Here is a 22,816-nt window from a genome sequence, read left to right on the forward strand (position 1 = left end):
TTAATGGCACAGGGCCGCTTTCTGAGCGCCAGCAATCCGTTCCAGGTACGGCGCTCTGGCAGCCTGCAGGCGTCCGAGGAAAGTATGCTGGCGCGTCACCTGCTGGGCGTTCAAGCGGCGGTTGGTGGCGCCGCTCAGCTGGGTGTGCCTTTGCTTCACCGCCTGCGTTTTCCGAGAATGGAATGCGTGAAGTTAACATGAGCGTGTCACGCAGAAGAGGCTTCAGTGCTTGATGGTTATGCGTTACTTGGTGAGACCAGCACTAAAAACAGAGCAACGAAAACGGAAAACGATTGCAGCGACAGGAGGACAGTAGTGAGCGGCATCCGTTACTAGGTAGCAAAAAAAAGATTTGTTTTGGGGTGAAGTAAGGGCGCAGTAACTGTCTCCCTTTTCTGTGAACACAGAAGGGTGCAAGTTGGGAGTGAAAGAAGAAAGAGAAAAAGAGGTGCCATAGTGGAGACCACCTGGCAATGTTTAACGCACACTGATCTCGTACAGTGCACGGGCGCCTTTTGCCTTCCGCCTCCACCGAAACATGGTCGCTGCGGCCGGGTTCAAACTAGGCTACTCCGGCCAAGTGGCCGAGCACTAAGTAACAAAGCGATCTCGGCTGCGCCGACCGCATTTCGAGGGAGGCAGAATGTGAAAAGAGCCCGAATGCTTAAGATGTCAGTGAAGAAGTACACATGGTAAAATATATTACAGAGCCGTCCAGAACGATGAATTTTTATTACTTTCTACTTTCACCGCGTCCCTTCATCCCTTCCCTCAAAGCACGCTTGACGTCTACAATGTGAGCGAGTCAGTTGCTACGCGTTTCCTTTTCTGCTAATCTCGTCCGTGCCAGTCGCATTTTCTATGGAGCGAGAGGCAACTCTATTACGACGAAGCATTAAGTGTCGAGGATACCTTGCGCCAGAGTCACCAAAGCCAAATCATCCATCAGCTGTTCCGAGGCTAGCCGGGTCCGCCACTTGGCGTACAGCCTAGCCCACTTATAACGAACCTGGTGGTCACGTGGATTCCATTCGTGCTCATAGTAAGGGGACTCTAGATACAACAGCCAAAAATATTGTCTGCCAATACCGGCGTTCATTTCCTTAAAAACTGCGTTATGCCCTTACTTATTGTTTAAAGATCCTGCAGCGGCGCTTTCCAGGCTATTTAGGGCGTTAATTTAATCCTCGTCGAGACCCTTGCTGCCAACTATCAAATTTAGGGACGGGGTGTAATTCATCTTGGCAGAAATGTCCACGACGGTTGGTGGCAGGTCGGCCACATAAATAATATTCCAGGCTGTACGGGAGTGCTCGTACTTGGCGTTCAACGTCTTCGTCAGAGCACGTGCTTGTGCCATTTTGTGGTACGCAGGAACATGCAGTGATCCGAAGAAACCTCTGCCCAGCTATGCTTAAAAGACGCATTGCCACAAATCTACATGCGTATGGTCGCGTGTGTTTTCGAGAGCTTTATCTATAGTTCCTCGCCTCATGCAGCGACTGAAGTAGCGCAGCGCTTGTGGCACAGAATCTATCAGCTGCATTATCCGCTGTCTGACGCTGCCTGCACGTAGTAGTAGCGCAAAAGACGGAGCTGAATACGGAGCTGGCAGGAGCTATCCACTTGGTATGCTTTGCTTAGCCGGCGAACAGGCAGGCAATAATTTTCCTCGGAGGCCATCGGCGAGGGCTTGCCCGTCGGTTATTTACTGTTTCAATAGTGTCTTTTTATTGCATGATCGGGTCGACACGTCCTTTCCGAGGCGGCGTCGCGAGGGCTGAGAGACGCTCTTCGATCGCTGTGCTGGCTGGAAGCACGAGCTGTTCCACTTCTGGAGAAGTTTACGAAGGCACCTGGTTCGTAACAGAATGGTGCGGCCGTAGTTGTTCTCAGTATCCGAGATGAATTCACATTGCCCTAATGAATATTTTGACAGTAGCACCGCACTCGTTCGCAATAAGCGAGCGATCGTTATATCTGCGGCGGTTATGAGTTGGCTCGGCTGTATAGGGTTGCAGGAGGGTCGGAGACGCTAAAGGAACGGGCAGGAATGTAGAGTGTGTTTAATAGGGTGCGTTGCAGCAACCACTTAAATGAAGACGATATGCAAATGCGCCAGTATGCTGTGCAATCTCAGCTCCGCGATAAAGAACCCCATGTGGTCGAAGTTGATCCAAAGCGCTGCACAGCGTAGTTTCTCATACCTATCACGTAAAATCGGGACGTTAAACATCACACAATACGTTGCCCCACTGGGCACGTTTTTCCCAAATAATTGACACTCGCCTTTTCGCTGTACTGCGGGTTTACCGCCTTGAGAACATTGGAAACAAATAAATGTACCACTTCAAGCGTTCTTTAAACAGCCAACGACTTTGTTGTTTGCAGACTTATCGTGACTGGTGCAGTACGGCCAAGCGTATTTGGAAAGGTGCCATGAATGCTCGACGCTCACATTCTTTCGACTGATGGAAAAAGCAATATTTATGTGCAATCTGCTTTTTTTGACATCCTCCAAAGGTAATCTGTCGATATAGGGTCATTTTACATCGCGGTTCGCGGTACCTTCCAATCCTTGCATTATATTGCGTTTGCTCATTCAGTACGCACTAAGAGGCCCTCCGATTGCTACGTATAGGCGGTGGCGGCGAGGGAGTTTAGCAGCGATATGAAAACAGAGAAAAGGAAAAATATTGAATTTAAAAGTGGTTCTTGAGGGAAGGAAATGGCTCAGAAACTATCCGACATCTCGGTGGGCACATCAGTTGCGACTTAAAGGAAGTGATAAAGGACACAATGAAAGAAGAAAGGGAAAAAGAATCGCCGCATTGGAGGGCTCCGGAATAACTTCGACCACCTGATGATCTTAAAGTGCCCTGACATTGCACAGCACACTGGCGCCTTTTGCTTTTCGCCCCCATCGAAACGCGGCCTCCGCGGCCGAGAAGTATACGGCAAAAAGCAGTAATCTGAGAGGGAATAAACTCGAAGCGGTATTGCAGAGACGTGAGACAAAGTTTATTTTAGAGCTTAGTGCGTTAGAGATTCCCTGTACCAGAAACGGGGCTCACCTGTATGTGAGGCCATCGCAGCTGGAATTGGAGCATAGCCATCACCCAGTTGCAGAAGCCAAACTCAGGAAATTTAATCTGTTCCAGGTAGTAGTATGCGTAGCTGCACTGTAGCACCAGGAAGTCGCTGAACCTCTGGTCTCCACCCGTGCGCACCAGCAGCTCCACGTCGGGACACTCGGTGAGTTTGACCCAGTCATCGAGGAGCTCAGTGGTGATGTCCCTGGGATGATTCCAAGTGAACGAGTCTACGCGTTAAGTTCGCAGTCCAAGATGTGGCGGCTTATAGGGAGTGGAGAAAATTCGTATGCTACTGGTTGAAAACAAACGCACGTGGGAGGCGCAGGCACGATCTGTTTCCTAAAGGAGCCAGCTGTGCCTTCGAGGTGGCAAGTGTGCGTGATAGCTGCGGCCATCTGCCGCTTGCCCCTGTAACTAACACGAACTGCGCATGCACAGTAGGAGCTGGCGGTTTTAAGCATGAAATGCTTTTAGCTCCCGTTGTCGGCAGTGTAGTGAAGTCACGCCGAGACCGAAAGCCAACATCCGGGCACTGAATTACACTCATCCGGGCACTGAAACGAGAGCATCCGGGCACCGTACGAGATTTAACGAGACTCTCTAGGAGAGGGCCGCGCTTCCGCGCCGTCCCCAAGGATGGCGCTGCGGTCCCACATTCACGCATGCGAAAGACCGGCCGCTGGGCCTTCAGCTCATGAAGGTTACCCCTTTGGCAGGCAGATGTATGCACGCTCGCGGAGTCAGGCCTGCGTCTCTTCGTGTCCGCGTACGCTTCTGCATCGTCCTGCATATCACTGCCGCTACCGCCACAGCTGCTTAAGCCGAGCAATGGAGTCTGATGAAAGGAGAGATAGGAAGCGTCTTGCGGAAAGCGATACGCCACAGAAGACTGCTCGCCTCTGCCGACAACGCCATGATTATGCGGCTGCTCCCGAAAGCTACAAGGCCGCCACGGTTCGCGGCTGCCTACCTAAGCCCGCACTATTGCAGGCGATCGCTTCGACGCGACAAGAAGAGTGTGGTGTGGTGTGGTGTGTTGAACACTAGACCCATTTCAAGATTTTGACAAGTATCATCTACAAACAATGTGTTATGCCCGTAAACATTTTATGCTTACTCTACTTTCGGTTACGGGAGAGGCAGAGATTTTTTGTTCTCGACCAATGGAGCTGGAGGAGAAGAGGCGCGCATGCGCAAAGCGGCCTTGTGAAAAGGCGGATATGCCGCGAATCGCATAGAGCAGCAGCGTTTCAAAGTCTCAAGGCTCTCCTCTAGGACTTGCGTACTGCTGAAAGTGATGCTTACAGAAGTGGCAAAAATATTTCCTATTTCTTTTGACTTTTTGTTTACGATATCCCTGAAGCTACCTCTGCCAACTGCGCAGATGTTTCTTTTGTCGTTTATATTACCGAAGTTCGCAAGGCAGACGCACAGGGCACTACAGACGTGCTTGTCATGCTTGGAGTGTTGTATACCTTCCAAATCCGTTGGCGCGGAGAGGGGTATTCTTTTACCATAAAGTGCGATCTCACTGCAAGTTAAAGATCCCCAGGTAGTCGAAATTCTTAACGAGATAGCGTTAGAGCATACGTTCGACGACAACCCCGCTGTTTCGAGAACGAAAACGAAATTTCTCAGTAGTCTACAAGATGGGGACGTGACATAGGACTGAAATTAAAAAAAAAATCATACATATTGTACATATTGTGATTGTACGGTTTCAACATGACACATATGTGATCATGACATGCTAAAATGTCATGTAAGTTAATTATGATGAAAAGAAATTTGGGGTGGGCTGTGAATAGAACCCGGTACCCTTGGTCGGCGAGACAGCACGCTACCCCTAGGCCACCGAGGCACGTTCGATGGGTTTGGTTAAGGGTTTATGCGTTTTGTGGTGAATAAACAAATCTGTGAAGAACAGAAATAAAATAACGGCGAACAGTGTTCACGCCTGCAAAGTGATATGCAAAGAGGACCCCAGGCCACCGAAGGGACCCATTACAACTATTGCGTCATATCCTTAAGACGGAGCTTTAATGTCCCACAGTTTTCCAGACCACCCGTCTATGCATACATCCAGAGTCTCCAAAAATCGCGCGCGGTTATGGTGGCCACCGGGAAGTGGACCATTTATTGCGCCTTTTATTCTATCATGACTATTTTTGTTGTACAGTGGGAGCTCTTGATGCGACGTCGCTAAAAAATGCATACCCCATGACGTCACTGAAAAGCACAGTTGACGCTGTCATTCGTAAAATACACTTCGGGAGATGCCAGTCTTTATGTCCTCCGTTTCTTCTCTGAAAGCACGGTTGAGATCTTAACTCAGAGGGAGGCAGTTCAACGTTTTTTTTTAAAATGGGAACTTGATTGCGATAACAAGAGATATGCACAGACACTGGGCCGATAGCTGCAAAGGCTAGTGGCCGGTCAAATCCTTTCCTTTGTGCATATCGCAATGTAACTTAACTTTAAGGGATGGTCAAACAGCAGAAAAGGACGAATGTCAGTTGTATTACGCTCACCATAATGCCGTGAAAAAGGAGCCCACAACTTATCCCTTTGAGCCGTTTTGCACAAATTTGTGCATAAAGCGAACACACAGCTTTTACTGACAGTGTGCTGCACCTAGCTGTGTTTTGTCGTTTCAGGGGTATTTAGAATCTTTGAAATGCCAAATAGGATCCTTTACGCGATATCGCAAACTGAGTGAATAATATTTGGCAACACAGGAAGCTCGGTAGCACATCTTCCGCCATTTCATGCAGACAGATTGTCACCAGTAATACGGTCACACCATAGCGGAGGCCGTAGTGACTTGAGCATCCGCCTCGCATACGGGAGGTCGCGGTTTGATCGCAAGTGCTGCCGGTAGCCACGAGTGATAAAATAGGCACAAGCTTACCCCTGGCCTATGGGCTTCAATTATTTTGGATGAAATGCTTAGGAAATGGGTGTCTGACCGTACACCTTGTGTAGACATAACTACCTCCTGCCACGGCCCTCTTTGCGGCCGTTGCGCCATAAAAAAATCGTCCTCATCATCAGTAATAAATTCAATTTTATTTCACTTCACTTCACTTTATTACCTTAAAGACACCCATTTAGGGGGTATTACATAAGGGGTAATTATACAATTACACAATTTCAAACTACTTGTGCATTTTTGAAAGAAAAAGCGGTTCCACGATGCCTCGGGTGTTTACTGAGCAAGTACTGGCATTTCGGTGCAACTACTCCGAACTGCTTGGAGGAAATTTTTCAGTGCCATGCGAGAAATTACCCGCTGGTATTTTGCATCGGCAAACGAACACTTCGTCTTGGCTAAAAGCTGAACGTAATATTTAGGGGGAAATAATATTTGTTTTAGGGAGAAACAAAAAAAATGGCGCCACAAAGGGATATTAGCTGCCTTTCTTACTAGATTTATTAAAGCTGTCATTAAATATGCACTTACTCGGGCCGAAGGACTCCTTCCTTGACCGCTTTGGCCAGCCGTAGCGCCATGTGGCCCATTTGATGCTTACTGCTGTAAGGTGCGAACATTTTGACACTAAGGGAGAGGGAAAGAGAGAGAGACAGTCGTAAAGAAATTACCTTCGGTCCGGTAATGTCGGGCATATTTGGACCATAGTCTGTTTTACAGTGTATGGAACACAAAGTGAAAGTTTTGGTTCCGTCATAATAGCGTGGTCCCGCCTTCACCCTGTTTCGGCAAATGACATTCCACATCGTGAACCGTCCCGCCATCACGTGTTGTTAACAGGTACGTGGTGATTATCCAGGCACCCAACACGAGTAAATCAGCGCACTTCCTCCCCCTCTTCTCCTCCTATGACCTAGCATGCGGTAGGTGTGGAGTTCGATCCAGTGCCACGAGGTACCCACTGGTGATACAATGGGTACAAGCTTTCCCCTGAACTGGTGATCGATTTCATTAGAGTGAAATGTTTGGGAAATGGCTCTTCGACCTCACCACGAAGGGACGAAAACACCTTGCGTCATGGCGGTCTTTGGCCACAGATGCTTTTGAGCTTAAAGATTCATCATCATCATCATCACTCTTCCGAGTATTTCCACCAAACTGGAGAGGTGGATCACTCCAAATCCAGACGTTCAACACCACCACTTGCCGCACTTCGCACCACCCGTCTCCAGGAGCGGTTTAAAGTGGCGGGGGAACCCTTTTGCCTTGAAGCGCCTGCTTATTGCTCCTGATTAGCGTGTTATAATCAGTAGGATCGGAGAGATATATTATGTAGCTTTTGATCGTTTCTTTGACTCGGGATCTCTTTTAATCTCTTGCCGTTTTACGTTTGGTATGGGCTTTCACCTTCACGGTTGCTGAGGGTCACTGATAACCTTGGGAACCAGGTACTAGTCACTGCCTTGAATGAAGGAGCCGCAGTTGGCGGCACTTGCGTTCACAGGAATTTATGATACAACGTGGCCAGTTCTTTTACCAAAATTTCTGCACCGTCCTTCAACTGATCTGCTGTTGCGGGATCTTCACCAGCTGCGTTTCTCTTTTGCATTGCTTCTAAGGTTTTCTTTACTTCCCATTTCGTTACCGATGGGATATCCAACTGCTCTGTACTACTGCCTCTCTCAATATCGTCCTAATTGCTTCGGGCACTGTACAGATCTGCGCAGAACTCCTCGGCCACTTTAAATTATCCGTATTGGTAACGCCACTGTACTGCTTATCTCTAAGCGCATAAATGGAATTTTTACCAATGCTTGATTTCCTCTTGACTGCATTAAGGCTACTTCCGTTCTTTAGAACATGCTCAATTCTCTTCATATTATGCATCCTTATATTCGTTACCTTGAGCGTACTGATTATCTGTGAAAGCTCGGTCAGTTCTATTTTGTCTGTTGGGCTAGAGACTCAAATCGGCTGGAACTCAGGTTTGTTAATCAGGTCTCTCGTCTCCAGAGAGAGCTTATTGGTACCTTGCCTAACTTGAAGGAGTGTACGATGGGGGGCTAGTTGGTAATCCATGAACTAAGAACGAAAACCACGCAAAGGACGATACACACGGAAGAAGTAGACAGGACGAGCGCGGACTTGCAACTGTTTATTGCAAGTCCGCGCTCGTCCTGTCTACTTCTTCCGTGTGTATCGTCCTTTGCGTGGTTTTCGTTCTTAGTTCTTGCCTAACTACCCTACCGCCCACTGCTCCGTAATAATATCTGCGTAATGATATCTGCAAGATTATGGCTCCTTGCTTGAGCACTATAACGTCGTCGCCCTCGGTTAAAACGGAATACGTGTTGTGCAGAGAGTTAGCCGACAAGAAGTACGGAAAGGCCTTCAACGTGTCCATCAACATGACGGGCAGTGTGACGTCGGTGCAAGCGCCGGGCCCATTGTCGACGTGTGCCAGAAGTATTTTTCAATGGGTATCACAGACACTCTGCACTCCCGTACAACGCTTTCCTACAAAGACTTTGGATGACGGAGTGCGCTGACCTTTTCTTCATATTGTTGACGGTAGCTATTTCAGCCCGTGCCATGATCGCGGACACGTCAGGCGGAAGCAGCTCCAGGCATCCGATGCTCTCGGTGCGCACTCCCTTCACCCTGAACTCGTTCCTGGTGAAGAATAGTTTGGTTGCAATAGCGTTCAGTGCTTCTAGGAGACCCTGTGTAGTCGACATAGTGCGTTGCACACTTTTTTCTCGCGAAAAGGTTGATAGGAAACGCGACAAGAACTGCAGCTATATATACTTCATGTCGCAAGTGGCCTACAGCAGCGTTAAAGCGTATAGCTGTCTTGTCCAATCAGATCCAAGCAAAAGAACAAAGAGTCCCTCAAATATTTAAGCAGCGTTGTGACTACCTTTCAAACAATTATTGCAGTAATTGAAAGGCAGTTCAGGAGAGTGTTTTTGACAGTACAGCGAGCGTTTCATTCACTCGCTAAATTAGCAAGGGAAGTCCACACGAACTCAGCGCTACGGAGGCCTGCTGCTAAGTGGTGCGCCGCCATTTGTGAATAAGGCATCCTCAGAGTCGGCCAAGACTCCTGTGCGCAGTAGCTGGGCACTGGTGCGCTTTCCTTCCCGGGATGGAGCCACCCCTCATGGGGATGAGGGGTGCGGAATAACACGTATTGCAGCGTACGCAGTTCTTATTGGCTCAGACCTCCACAGCCTTCACAGCGCTGGAAACGCCTTGTGGTATGGAGTATACTTCTGCTATGCGAGGGTTTTAATGAGAGAGAGTGAAGGGTCTGATGTCGCAGAAAAGCCGGGGTCGTCGTCGTTGGTGTCGTTGGCCGTGAGCGAAAAATCCAGATGGAAGCAAATTAATGAAATTGAGCTGTAAATGAAATTGGATTTGGGTGGATGTGAATCCGAGGCCTTCGGATTATAAGACGGGCACGACACCCATAGGTCATGAAGGCTGTTTTTTTCTTTATTGCATGGAAAAATTGCCGAAAAGGAAAGTCTGCATATCCTCATAGACCATGAAGGCTCGTTGGTTTCGAACCGAATAAAGGACCTAGTGATTCCGTTTAGAACTTTGACTTAGTGGAGTGTCTTAGAGACATATAATGGCGTGTACATGAGTAATTAAACTCCTGCTAATTAGGAATAAGGAAACTCAGTAGGCGATGCGAAAGGGACTCCATAACTCGCGCTCTGCTACTAAATGCGAAGCTTAAGCATCCTTCTAATTTTTGCCAGTGATGTTTGTTGCTTGGAAGGCGCTAGTGGTTACGCCGTCATGATGACATAATGACTACCGGTTTTTCACATGACCATGACATGAAAACCATATATATTTAATGAAATGAAAATATTGTGCGCGCCTGCCCGTCCTACAGTAAGCTATTCTGGTCTGATGGAGCAGCGCCTGCGGCGCCAGAAGAATTTCCCGTTTTCATGTTTTCTGCTGCTGCACAGTTCTTTTACTAGGAATGAAAAAAATAAAAAATAAAACCGCTGTAACAAACAGAAGTGATTCCAAAGAACACGATGAAATAAATTAGTCAGAATGCTAAACAAGGCTCGGCTTACCTTTTGATGTGCGTTAAACTTTAGGAGCTAATCTGGTTGTCAGCAGTATTGTACTGGGACTCATAAGAAATCTTGTCTGTAACAATCACGCTATTTTTGGTATTGTGCAAGCACTTACGTGGGCATCATTGCTGATGGTGTCATGAAAACATTGTTCCCTCTGAAGACAGCGTAAAAATTTGCCACACTCGACCAGTAGAGCTATGGTCCTTTGACAGTGTCAGTTAATTGTCATGAATCGCGAATTTTCATACAGGACGGTGCCTGTCGCTACAACAGATGCCAGCGTCTCTTAAAGTGCAGCAAGGGGCCTTGCCGCTATCAAAAGACTCTTCCGGACGAAGCGAAAGCGCAATGTTCAGGATGTCAGAAAGGTAGCATTTTTTAAACTTCTTATTGACCAGTGTCCCGAATACGCCACGACCGTTCACACACCACTACTACGTCAAGCTGGGATAGAAAGTTCAACGTCAATATGTTGTCCGCGTCCAGCGCTTTCTGGTAAAAATGTTTGACGTGATTTTATTGAGCTGTGCGGAGAAATGAGAAAAAAGGGGCGCGATTGAGTGCCGACCAGTTAACCTCCTTTTCTCCGTTTTACGACAAATGTTGCAAGGGAAATAGCAACACTTTTGTTGGATAAAAAAATGTTTGCTCTAACTTGGCCTTCGACATCGCTCGAAGCGTTCTATCTTTAGCCTTTCAGAAAACTCTCGATAGCATCACACAATGGATCACGCTAATAGTTGCTGATTGGCGGCATACCGATTTGTCAGGTTTTAGTGAGGTGAGCGAAATTTGGATACTGCCTTTTGAATAGGGGTACACTAGCTAGCATAACATGAACCTAACAGCTATTTTCTTTGATTCCTTCATAATTTGGACATCATAGAATTTAAAAAGTTGAGCTCAAAGCTGAATAAAATTGCCAACACAGTTTATGCACTGTTTGTTTTAAAAGGCAACGCAAGCTTTTTACACATGTCAAGAACTTTAGTAATGGTTAGAGCATGTTCTACAGAAGAAGAGTAACTTGGTGATCTCTCAAGCTTTACACTCGCGTCAAATACTCTTCATATTCAACGATATGACTTTCTACCCAAACCTTACTCAGACGGGGCCAGCCCTTACAGATTGTCCAAGATGTTCTTGCAGGCTTCTTTGGCCTTGTCGAGGGCGGCTGTCATCTCGAACTGGTTGCGGCTGAAGTTGTGTAGGCCGAAAGCGAACGCGCTGACCACCACAGCACTGACGGAAAAACACCAGTCGGAAACCTGCAGCACAAAACACCATAATGTTGAAGACAATCGGCGTCGGCCCCTGCGCCGCAATCCACAAGTATCTGAAGACATATCCCATAAGGGTCTAATCTCGATTCTTCATTGCGCCGCCGCAGTGACTCAGTGGTTATGGCGCTCGGCTGCTGACCCGAAAGATGCGGGTTCGATCCTGGCCGCGGTGGCTGAATTTTGATGGAGGCGAAATTCTAGATTGGTTTGGTTGGTTTATGGGGTTTAACGTCCCAAAGCGACTAAGGCTATGAGAGACCCCGTAGTGGAGGGCTCCGGAAATTTCGATCACCTGGGGTTCTTTAACGTGCACTGACGTCGCACAGTACACGGGCCTCTAGAATTTCTCCTCCAAAGAAATTCAACCGCCGCGGCCGGGATCGAACCCGCGTCTTCGGGTCAGCAGCCGAGCACCATAACCACTGTGCCACCGCGGCGGCCGAAATTCTAGAGGTTCATGTACTGTGCGATGACAGTGCACGTTAAAGAACCTCAGGTGGTCGAAATTTCCGGAGCCCTTCACTACGGCGTCCCTCACAGCCTGAGTCGCCTTGGGACGTTGAACCCTTATAAAGCAAACCACACCATTCTTCTTGAGAAAACAGTTTGGTCGTCTGAAACTGGTAACCTGTTAGTTGACTAGGCCGCGGCTTACAAGCGCCCATGGGAAGTGACCGGATCACTCGCTTATTGGCGACATCACCTCACCATTGCATGCATATCGCAGCCAATAGTGAACCGGCGCAGGTGGCGGGTAGTGAAAGATATCGTCGACGTGTGGATTCACTAACTTTTGGTTTCTGTGACTAGCCGCTTGCTGCTTTCGTTTGGTGTTGCCACCACGTTGATGTCACGCTAGTCAAATGAAAAATGGATCCTTATAGGATGCGTCCCCTGGTTATCTTTCTAATGTATACAGCTTGCACACCGCTCCTCGTACGCCGCATATGCCCGTTCCTTCCGCATATTCGTGTGCAATTTCTTCAGCAGTTTGTGCATCTTCTTACCGGAGTGGGTTTTATCCGCTGCTCTTTTCTTTTAGCGCGAAAGCGTTAACGCTCCCTTTCTGCAGAACACGCGGTGTCGGCGTTGTGAGCAATAAAGCAGACGACCCTTCTGCCACCTAGGAAACGCGACATTGTGACGTGATCACAACCTGGCCACCAGATTTTGCGCAGACTGCATAGCGTGGCAGGTGGCAATTAAGTTATCGTCCGCGAGAAGTTACTAGGGGAGAGCAACCTAGGTCTTACAAGCCCCTAGTGGTAGGTGTGGTGGTGGGGGTGAAAACATTTATCATTCCTAATAAGAATGGGGTGGAGTTTATACGGCAGGTTCTCTCAGATCATGAATGGCAGTTTACCAGTATCCCTGAAGAGGAAAGTATACAACAGCTCTATCTTACCCTGTACTCAGCTATGGGGCAGAAACGTGGAGGCTAGCGAAAAGGATTCAGTTTAAATTCAGGGCAACGCAGCGAGCTATGGAAAGAAAAAATTATACGTATAACGTTAAGAGATCGGAAGCCGGCGGAGTGGGTGAGGGAACAAACGCGGGTTAATGACATCCTTCTCTATATCAAGAGAAAGAAATGGGCTTGGGCAGGGCATGTAATGCGAAGGCAAAAAACCCCTCGTCCTTAAGGGTAACGGAGTGGATACCAAGAGAGGGCAAGCGCAGCAGGGGAGGCAGAAAGCTAAGTGGGCGGATGAGATTGAGAAGATTGCGGGGATACGCTGACTGCAGCTTTCAGAGGACAGGGTTAGTTGCAGAGACATGGGAGAGGCCTTTGCCCTGCGTTGGGCGTAGTCATGCTGATTATGATGATTACAGGGGTAGGGCCCTATTGGCCCTTTCCCCTCACAGTACTAGGTGGAGCCTCAATTCTGGGGCCCCATTGTAGAGCAACGCCACCCACGTCCGTTGAAACAGCCACCTGCCAGGGCAGTGGCGCATCTCTAAACCGCTCCTTTACTGCGCCAGGAATTGTATGAAGACTCGCCGTGCGCTATGAATTTGAAGTAGAGAGTGACCAACTCCTCATCAGTGGGCATGTAGGCAGAACCTTGGCGAAGTGGTATGCAAAGATTACCCCAGCGCGCTGAAAGGAGTCTGTCATTAACGCTATCGTTTCACACCCTTAAAAGGGAACCTAAATGTCCTATCAAGTCTTTTCTTCAGTGCTAGGAGAAAAGTGCTGCTTTCATTTGCATAACACTAGGATCAAATTTTGCATACTATAATAAAATATGCAATCATTCCGCAATGAGGTACTGAAATTTGGTGGTGAATTCGTGCACCGAGAGTTTTTAGTCTGACGACTGAACTGATCTGTGTGGGGCCCAGAATCACTTAACTCAAGTACTTGTCTCAAGTACTTGTCTCAAGTACTTGGGAGTAACATTAACAAATAATCTTGACTGGCGCACCCATATTGAAAATGTCTATTTAAAAGCCTACCAGAAGGTCTGTTTCCTGAGGAGGAAGTTGCCGAATGCGACTAGAGAAATTAAATTGATTGCGTACAAGACGTTCGTACGGCCAATAATAGAGTACGCAAGTGCAGTGTGGAGTCCTCATCAAAAGGGTTTAAAACGGAAACTGGAAAGATTGCAAAGGATGTCAGCACGTTTTATATGCTCTAAATACCGCCGCACTGATTCAGTCACAGCAATGCTAAAAGAGTGTCAGCTAGAATCACTAGAAGTAAGAAGACTAAAGCAGAAATTGAAACTTTTTTTTCTGATAATGAATGATAAAGTAAAAGTTAATAAACATCACTATGTTGCACCTCCCCTGAAGCGTTGCCCTCGGAAAAATCACAGTAAGGTATTACAACCTATTATTACACGTACTGATGTCTATCGCTACTCCTTTTTTCCCGATGCTGTAGAAATTTGGAATCAACTACCAAGTGACGTTGTGGACCAAACAGATGTAGACAAATTTGTGATAGGTGTGAACGCGTTCCTGGAAGATTGCTGTGCAAATCTGTAATTCTGTGCATTTGAGTGTTTCTTTTTTTAGCATTGCACTTGTGTCTGTATATGTTTCCCTCCCTGTAATGACCCTCATGCAGAGGGTTAACAGTATGAATAAATAAAACTGGCATTAGCAATAGATAACCACGTTGTAATGAAAGGGGGTTACGTTCAGTTCTCTTCTTCGTTGCAATATAAACGTTTTTGTCGAATGTGGGGCACGCACTGACTTCGTCTTTTAACTGGGATAATGACAGCGGCAGGATACATGTACCTACTAGATGAAAGTTGTGTTTTCCGATGGCGTATGCCTGGCGAAGATCGGTGCCTGTAGCCCTACAGAAGCGTCGGTGCCCGTCCGGTATGAAGCAGACGTGCGCCGGGACGGTGTCCAACATCAGGAGCCACATCGTCAGCCTCCGACACAGGTCCGACAGGGCATCCAAGACCAGGCTCTTGAAGCTTCTTGTCTCATCGGTGGCCATGGCTGGGATGAAGTTATCGAAGGATTCTTGAACAGAAAAATTTTATGTCCTCTTTTTGTTCAAATAGGAACCCTTATAGTACTCAAAAGCTATTTTGTGCTTTCGGCAGCAATGGTTCTTACGTGACAGTGTCAAGATCACACGATTTTCTTTCTTTTTTTTTTCAGTGAAGTTGCTAATAGCTGAATACATGCACAACGTATCACAAAGAACCCTGGAACTAGGCCCCGTAACTTAAAGGGGCTGCGAAACACTGCTTGGGGGATATCGGCTATACTTCAGGTGGATTCTTTATGTCACACAGATGCCGACTTAAAAAGAATTACAGGAATCGATGCACAGGAATGGGAGTTATTCAATGAAGAAATTTCAAAATACAAGCAAACAAAACGCTGCCCTCAACTCGATTTTGGCGGGGCTTCCCACTCCTATTTCGCTCTCCCAATGACAGCACCTCGCGCAACCAATCAAAACAGCCTGCCAGAGCACGTCGCGGAAGTTTGCACTCCATGGTTGCCTGCTCTCTGTAACTCGTTCTTGCTGAGACTGGCAGCGTCGTTTCCATGTCAGAGCCCCTGGTGGTGTATTTTTATTTTACTTGCTTTGTAGGGCTTATATCTAAGACGAACAAGTTGTTTTTGTTGATTTAATACAAAACACCGACAGGTGACAAAATGTGTCTCTATTTATTCACACAATTTGCAGTATATTTACTGTTTGTCCAATCATCAGGCTTGCGCCAGGTGATGTCATATCCGCTGCTAAAACCCGCCACGGTGTGGGGACCCCATCAGAGCCATGAATTTGTTTTTGGGAAGACATTAAAATATTAAAAAACGGAATATACGCGGTATTACCGACGCTAATAGCACCATTATAACTCACTGTATGCGATCAACAGGAAAAACCGTCAACTAAGGTTGTGTTTCTGGGCCCCTTTAAGCACCACGTGACACAGGCAGTCGTTTACGGGGGTCTGGTCGCGCAATGCGCTCGACAGTGTACCTTCGTGGACAAGCTGGAAGGTTTTCGTGCCTTGTCTGGACAAATGGAAGCCCTGCCCTCGCTGCGTGATGTTTCTGACAGCGTTAAGTCAGTGCCTTCTAATTGGTGGCTGAATGCTGAAAGCGCGCACGAGGGTGCTCCCCAATTGAATGCCAGAGCTGTTGCATCGGTGTGAGCTCCTGCTCTAACAAAGAGTAGAGTGTGCAGAAAAAAGAACTAAAACGGAAATTGCCAAGCCCGCAACGCCTGAGGCAAAATAGGCTGTGAGCGCCCTCCCTTCTGGAGCATTACCGTCACTGTGGTCTGTGTTAATTTTGATGAGGCATGGGACTGCAAAAGCAAAAATGCGCGGAGCTCCCGCTGTAACAGTGAGCTTCCTCCCTTCGGGGAATTGGCTTAGTTTCAATGTAGTATATATAGTAAAAGCACTGATGACGCGACCAAAGCGACTGTGCCGCGTCCATGCATTTGGCGTGGTGGCTCGCTGTTTATTGCGTCTGGCTGCTGAGCCGAGAGTCGTGAGTTCGATCCCGACAGCTGGAGCCTCATTTTAGCGTGCTCGAAATGGGATAACATGCCGGAATTAGAGATCTTGATGAAAAGCAGGTATTAGAAATTGAGTTATGCAGTTTTGGCACATGAAAATTTGTCCATTGGTGGAATAATGAATAACTGAATACTTGATTTCTGTTCGATAGATTGATCGATTGGGTGGTGAGTGGACCGCTCGTGCAACCAATGGTTCCTCCGATCTACCAATATATCATTCGATCAATGGACTTCATAAATCAAACACCGTGCACACTCATTTTGCCAATATTTTCATCCACTCCCAGCATCTGCTACTTTTGCCACCCACTTCAAAAAGATTACCGATCGATCGCCCTCCGCAGCGTAAGTCGCTAATTTCGACCACTTCTACGCAGCAAGTTACGCAGCAGCGGCGAGGGCCCGCTCGGTGAACTTGGCAGCGAGTTATAGGACGCTGCTGCGGCCTGCTGCGGCGAGGCGAGGGAAGCACCGCAGCGGCGCTGAGACGGTAGCGTGGTTCGTGCGGCATGGAGTGTCACGATTTGAGATCTCTTCGATTTGGCTACGCTCGCTGGACTAGTTCCGTGAAGTTCTGCGGCGGTGCCGCCAGCGCACAGCGTCAGTTCAGGCAGTTGTTCAATTGTAGCTTGACACTGGCTGCTTCTAAGACAAAGGTTAAGTGCAAGGCCTGAACGTCTCATAATCTTGGAGTTGCCACCAAATTATGGCCAAAGGCGTGGCGCGGACGTCAAAACTAAGAAAAATCCTTAACCATATGAAGAAATTTGAAACAGCAAATCACAGTGAAGTGTTGCCATGAACCAGCCCCAGGAAATCGTTGTTCCACAGAAAACAGAAGTCGTTGCACATATACACACAGACGATTTACGAATATGCGCTGAAGTGCTAGCAATGCGGCTCGACTTATCCGCTTAGGTTTAGAGTTAATGGCGCCACGAACAGTTACTCACCTCCTCTTTTCAAGAAGGAACTTCTATCATTCATAAAGAGGTTATATTGTTATATTTGCTTCGCTTCTCCGACCTACATATGGGTGGCGCCATATTGCTGCACTACTGCTGCACTTACACTTGGGAGAGTGCAAGCCAGCCAGGAACTCGTGATGTACTAGGATTGCAGTTGTACAAAACGAAGTGCAGCGGGTGCGCGCTGCACTGGCAAAGCGAATGCTGAAGTACTTGAACTGGTGCAGAAAGTGGAGCAGAAAGTGAAAAGAACTCACGCACTCTCACTCCACTCACTCACTCACTCACTCACTCACTCACTCACTCACTCACTCACTCACTCACTCACTCACTCACTCACTCACTCACTCACTCACTCACTCACTCACTCACTCACTCACTCACTCACTCACTCACTCACTCACTCACTCACTCACTCACTCACTCACTCACTCACTCACTCACTCACTCACTCACTCACTCACTCACTCACTCACTCACTCACTCACTCACTCACTCACTCACTCACTCACTCACTCACTCACTCACTCACTCACTCACTCACTCACTCACTCACTCACTCACTCACTCACTCACTCACTCACTCACTCACACTCACTCACTCACTCACTCACTCACTCACTCACTCACTCACTCACTCACTCACTCACTCACTCACTCACTCACTCACTCACTCACTCACTCACTCACTCACTCACTCACTCACTCACTCACTCACTCACTCACTCACTCACTCACTCACTCACTCACTCACTCACTCACTCATTTCAGTCTATCTTTTTCTGCCGTTTTCTCTCAAGGAGCGAATTTTAGCGTAACTTCAAAGTGCACCCCAGGGTGTCGGCAAAGACCCCTCCCAAATAGATGGGTGTTTTCGATCAGCATTGGGCGTCCGGGCTGAAAACACAAAATACAAGTAGCTAAAGTCAAGCAAATTATTCGCTGGTGCTATTCATTAGCTTTCGGAGCACAAACATTCATGAAAGGAAAAAAATGTGAAATGATTTTGAAGAAAAAAAAAAGCTAAAGGCGGTTATGCTAGTACTCTATTTCATTCTGCTGTACGATGCCTTTTTTCTTCGTACGCCTTCGACAGCTGCACTCCCTACAAAAAACGAAATAACCCAACTACAGAAGCCGGCGCCTCGCTGGCAAAACGCCTGGTGAATGCTGAAGCAAACACGAGTCCCTGATTAATATTGATATTAAAACTGCGATCTTCCGCTTCGCGTGCCCCGACGGCGCGGAGAACTGGCTCGTGCGAAACAGCGCCAAGTACGGTCACAAAAAATACGGCGCGCACGCTAGCCAAGTTGCATAGTTCGAACGTGCGCAACATAGCCGAGTCAGTAAAATGAAGTCGTGCGATACACCGGCAGTTAAAGGTACAGATGTGAATAGAGCTGCTGCATTTATTCTAGCCGTAACATGTAGGTGGTGGGATCCAAATGGCCACCGCTCATGTGTTCACTTTACTTCTGCCCGGGCTTTTAAACCGTTATCTTTTGCTACCGTTTATTTCCAGGGCAACAGCGGAGTACTTTTCATGATGGTTCAACGCGCTCAACTTTTTACAGAACAAGAGGCAAAACAATGACAGCAACTCAGAGCGCTCCGTGTTGGTGTTATTGTTTTGTCTCTTGTTCTGTAAAAAGTTAAGCGCGTTGAACCATCATGAACAACCTACTAGACCCAATTCTCGCCATTTTGGTCTACTTTTATCTATTTATTTATTTAGAAATAGTGCAGGCACCAGCGCTGCCCAAGAAAGAGAGGGTTACATGTGCGGCAGAAAAAAAATTCAGCAAATATTTTTTCATCAAAGATTCAAGAAGCAATGGCGGCAAACAGTTACACTAGTGCGTTGTGTGGGGAAAGCAGTATTTCTAATAAAATTTGGCCCTGGCGAAATATTGGCATATTACCTTTGAGGGGTTCACTCTACTTGGCCTCTGGGGGCAGTAAAAATGTAGGTACCGCTTGACAAACCAGATGTGCTTTGATACAGCATGTAAAAGAATTTCAGCCTGGAAACTTTGCGGCGAACATGAAAGGGTTCCAAGCCTAGCTGCCTCAGCTTATTAGTGACCGATGAAGTTGCCTGATGATCACAGAGAATAAATATGACCAAAAGCCACCGCATTCGCTCTATTTTGGCAATGTTGCTGGCATACATGTAGTACGGGTCCCATACTATCGAAGCATACTCGAGAACAGGCCTGACTAGAAAGGGGTATGCTTCAAGCTTGAAGCCTGGAGTAGGGCCTTTAATTCCGGCGAAAAAAAAAGCAAAGCTTATTGAGTGTTTAAGTTCTAACGTTACCAAATGCGTCTCACATTTGAGCTTGCTTCTAATAGTTATTCTTTTCTCACGACGTCGCTGCAGTCACCTGTCCGTTGACATTCATGAGGCCTATGTAACTGCTTGCGTTCAAGAGTTGCGAATTTGATTTGTTTGGAACCCCAGAGTGCTCTTTGAAATAGTATAAGTAAAGACGTAAACGACGCACCGAAAGCAGCGACGGACGTTGGCGGCAATCTTCCCTGGCCGCCTGAAGCACGGTTGGGAGAGAAAATGCTTGAGTCGCGAAACCGGTATTGCCATTCGCTATAAGAAGGGGGGTGAAGAATAAACCGGACTGGTGTTGTGGAGCTCTTTTTAATAGTAGTTGAGTGTTCCCCCGCTAGTTGGCGATAGTTGTCGATGTATCCGGTCAGTGAGCAGGCAGATATTGTCGTAGCTATAAATGTGCGAGCTTGGGCTGTGAATTGTCCCAAATGACAACAAGCGCTTCTTGCGCAATGGTGGTGTTTGATTGTGCCGAATAGAAAAGGTGTGGTATACGAGATACCACTGAACTGCGGAAAAGCCCATGTGGGCCAAACGGGGCGGTGCGCTAATGACCGCGCGGCTGAGCATGCACGATCGCTAAAAAAATCTAGGAGGTGCACATCTTTCGCAGCACTGCGCTGATTGCTTCTTGTGTAATCGTGCGGCAGAACATGGGCCGGGGCAAAAAAGATGACAGTAATGCAAGAAGTGTGAGCCACGGCTTCAGGAGATAAAGATTCTGGGCAGAAGCGGATATATGAAGGCGCGGGAGGTTTTGGAAGCATTTCACATTAAAAAGAGGAGATTAGATAGTGTAAGTGATACTTCGGTCCGCCTTTTCAAGACTGAAATATCTTATCTTGAACGGTTCTGTTGATACCTTGGTGTACCGTTTATTTTTTGCGCATGCATTAAATTTTCTATATATTTGCTGGCTTTGCAGGAAAATAAACTCAGATGAAGTTAGCGCATGTCCTGTGTCAGTCTTTCGTGTGTACGTCTCGCTGTAGCACTATTGCCATTTCAGTCTCAAACTACTGGTCTCATATTGGAGAAAAGCCGGAGGCATATCTGTGTGTGTACTTGCTGATGGTACAGAAAATACCAGCGATGGCAAAAGAAAAATTACGGTGATGTCATGAAGCCGCCATATGACGCACGCCGTCTACTGGCCAGAATCCGGCCCGCTTTCGGTGAGATCCTACCCTTTCCAAAATTATAGATGGCCGTTTTGCTATCGCTAATTATAAAACTGGCTTCCGTTCCAACCCAAGCGAGCGCTATCGGAACTTCTGCGTTGCGAGAGGCCTTTGGCGTGCAGTGGGCGTATTCAGGCTGATGATGATGATGATGATGATGATGATGAAATGTCTTCGGCGGCTGGTGGCAGGTCGGCCACATAAATAAAATCCTGGTACTAAGGAAGTGCTCGTACTTGGTGTTCAATGGCTTCGTCAGGGCATGCGGTTTTGTTGTCGTCCGTAGAAACATATAGTCATCCGAGAAAACCTCTGGCCGGCTATACATGAACGACGCGTTCCCACAAATATACATGCGCCTGGTAACGTGTGTCTTCGAGAGCTTTATCTATTGTTCCTAGACCCAAGCAGCGACGGAAATAGCGGAGCGCTTGTGGCCCAGAATGCATCAGCTGCACTGTCCGTTGTCTGACGCTGCCTGCAGGAATGGAGCTGACTGGGCAGGCAACGCATGCCATATGACCAGCAACGCATTCAAACTTCTCAAATCGGCACTGTTGATCCATGACTATGGGCAGTAGTTATGCTTTCGACAATGCCCTTGTCTCGTACCCACTGCGCGTCTTCCCTTTGGATACTTTGCTCAGCTGACCAACAGGCAGGCAATGATTGCCTACGGAGGCCATCGGTTAGCGCTTGCCCAGCGGTTACTCTTTGAATAGAGCCTTTTAAGGCGAAAACTTTAATGACTCATCGTTGCCGGCAGAAGGTTTTCAGCAGAGGTGTCACGCTTTTCAGTTGGTGGAAATGGTTGTGACGTTAAAGTGCGCGGATTCGAAGTAATGAGGCCACCCACGGATGCCTGACGCCCCCTTTTGGAGCACACGACAACTAATAAAATAGTTATCGTCCGCTCCGACAGGGGGCGTAAGGCGTCTGTGGGTGACCACATTACATACCTCATTACTGCGAACATAACCGTGGATACAACCGAACTCATCGAAGCAGAGCGACAGTAGCAGTCAAAGTCGGCACTCAAAGTGTGTAGTTGTAATGTGTAGTCAAATATAAAGCACTAGTACAGCACAAAAAATCTCGCAGTCAATGCCAAACAGTGCGCCAGGAAAGGCTTTCGCCTTGCAGAATTTTAGAGAGCCAAAGTTCCCTCCGATTTTTTTTAGAGCGCAGCTCTTTGGCGTCCGTTCCTGGGTTTCGCGTCGTCGTCGGCGTTGTCGTCGGCCTCGTAACCAGCTCCGCCCCCCTTTCATCCCCCCAGCGCTAGCAGCGACCGACTGATACCGCTGGATGCCGCTGACGCCGCTAGAGAGTCAAGATAACGTGACTGCATAGAACACCGTCGCCGCCATGCAGAAAGAGGAGGAAAGGGTCCCCCCCCCCCCCCCCCCCCTGTTCTTGTGTGGCGGATAGGGTGCTCTTCAGTTGCCGACGCGCCGGTTATTTCACGTAGGCCCCGGCACGTCGACGAATACGTGACCACCTTCCCACGGCTAGACCTGGTTCTTAGCGCTGCGGAAGCGAGGGTATCATATTGTTTGTGTCGGCATCGGCGGCGTTGTCCCTGAAACCAACTCCGCAGCTGGGGTTGACTCACTATCGAAAAGGTGAAACAGCTTATTTGCTGCGCTCAAATTTCGCATTAGGAAGTAACGTAATCGTCGGTAATTTTTTTTTATCTCCGTTTCCTCCGCTAATCTACCTGCGACATCGCATTGGCTCACTGTCGTCAGTTCATATTTTTTTATTCATTTTCGGGTCAACATGTTTTTCTCAAGGGGGCGTCGCGAAAGCTGAGAGACGCTCTTCGATGTCTGCGTTGGCTGGAAGCCCGAGCTTATATTAAAATTTTGTGCAGAATTT

General features: G+C 47.7%; 2 protein-coding genes across 2 annotated transcripts; both read right to left on the reverse strand.

The window, feature by feature from the left end:
- LOC149365348 (dehydrodolichyl diphosphate synthase complex subunit DHDDS-like) lies at window positions 1-8,765 on the reverse strand. The gene is made up of 4 exons (XM_089568363.1): window positions 8,578-8,765; window positions 6,559-6,654; window positions 3,075-3,297; window positions 1-162 (listed from the first exon to the last, which is right to left on the reverse strand). The coding sequence occupies exons 1-4, from the start codon at window positions 8,763-8,765 to the stop codon at window positions 1-3; spliced, it is 669 nt and encodes a 222-aa protein (XP_089424489.1).
- A 2,492-nt stretch (window positions 8,766-11,257) lies between these two features.
- LOC149365349 (uncharacterized) lies at window positions 11,258-14,906 on the reverse strand. The gene is made up of 2 exons (XM_089568385.1): window positions 14,679-14,906; window positions 11,258-11,404 (listed from the first exon to the last, which is right to left on the reverse strand). The coding sequence occupies exons 1-2, from the start codon at window positions 14,883-14,885 to the stop codon at window positions 11,258-11,260; spliced, it is 354 nt and encodes a 117-aa protein (XP_089424511.1). The 5' UTR covers window positions 14,886-14,906.
- Window positions 14,907-22,816: the final 7,910 nt, after the last annotated feature.

Source organism: Amblyomma mixtum, chromosome 1 (genome assembly GCF_055824585.1).
Source record: "Amblyomma mixtum isolate Tamu chromosome 1, ASM5582458v1, whole genome shotgun sequence".
NCBI lineage: Eukaryota > Metazoa > Arthropoda > Arachnida > Ixodida > Ixodidae > Amblyomma > Amblyomma mixtum.

What these genes read in the sequence shown, in the direction of transcription:
- LOC149365348 (XM_089568363.1), bottom strand. Translation starts at nt 8,765, where the DNA reads ATGTCGACTACACAGGGTCTCCTAGAAGCACTGAACGCTATTGCAACC. An exon ending in GTCAACAATATGAAGAAAAG is followed by an intron (nt 6,655 to 8,577) that starts GTCAGCGCACTC and finishes CCTCTCCCTTAG; the next exon opens with TGTCAAAATGTTCGCACCTT. An exon ending in GAAGGAGTCCTTCGGCCCGA is followed by an intron (nt 3,298 to 6,558) that starts GTAAGTGCATAT and finishes GAATCATCCCAG; the next exon opens with GGACATCACCACTGAGCTCC.
- LOC149365349 (XM_089568385.1), bottom strand. Translation starts at nt 14,885, where the DNA reads ATGGCCACCGATGAGACAAGAAGCTTCAAGAGCCTGGTCTTGGATGCC. An exon ending in GAAAACACAACTTTCATCTA is followed by an intron (nt 11,405 to 14,678) that starts GTAGGTACATGT and finishes TTTGTGCTGCAG; the next exon opens with GTTTCCGACTGGTGTTTTTC.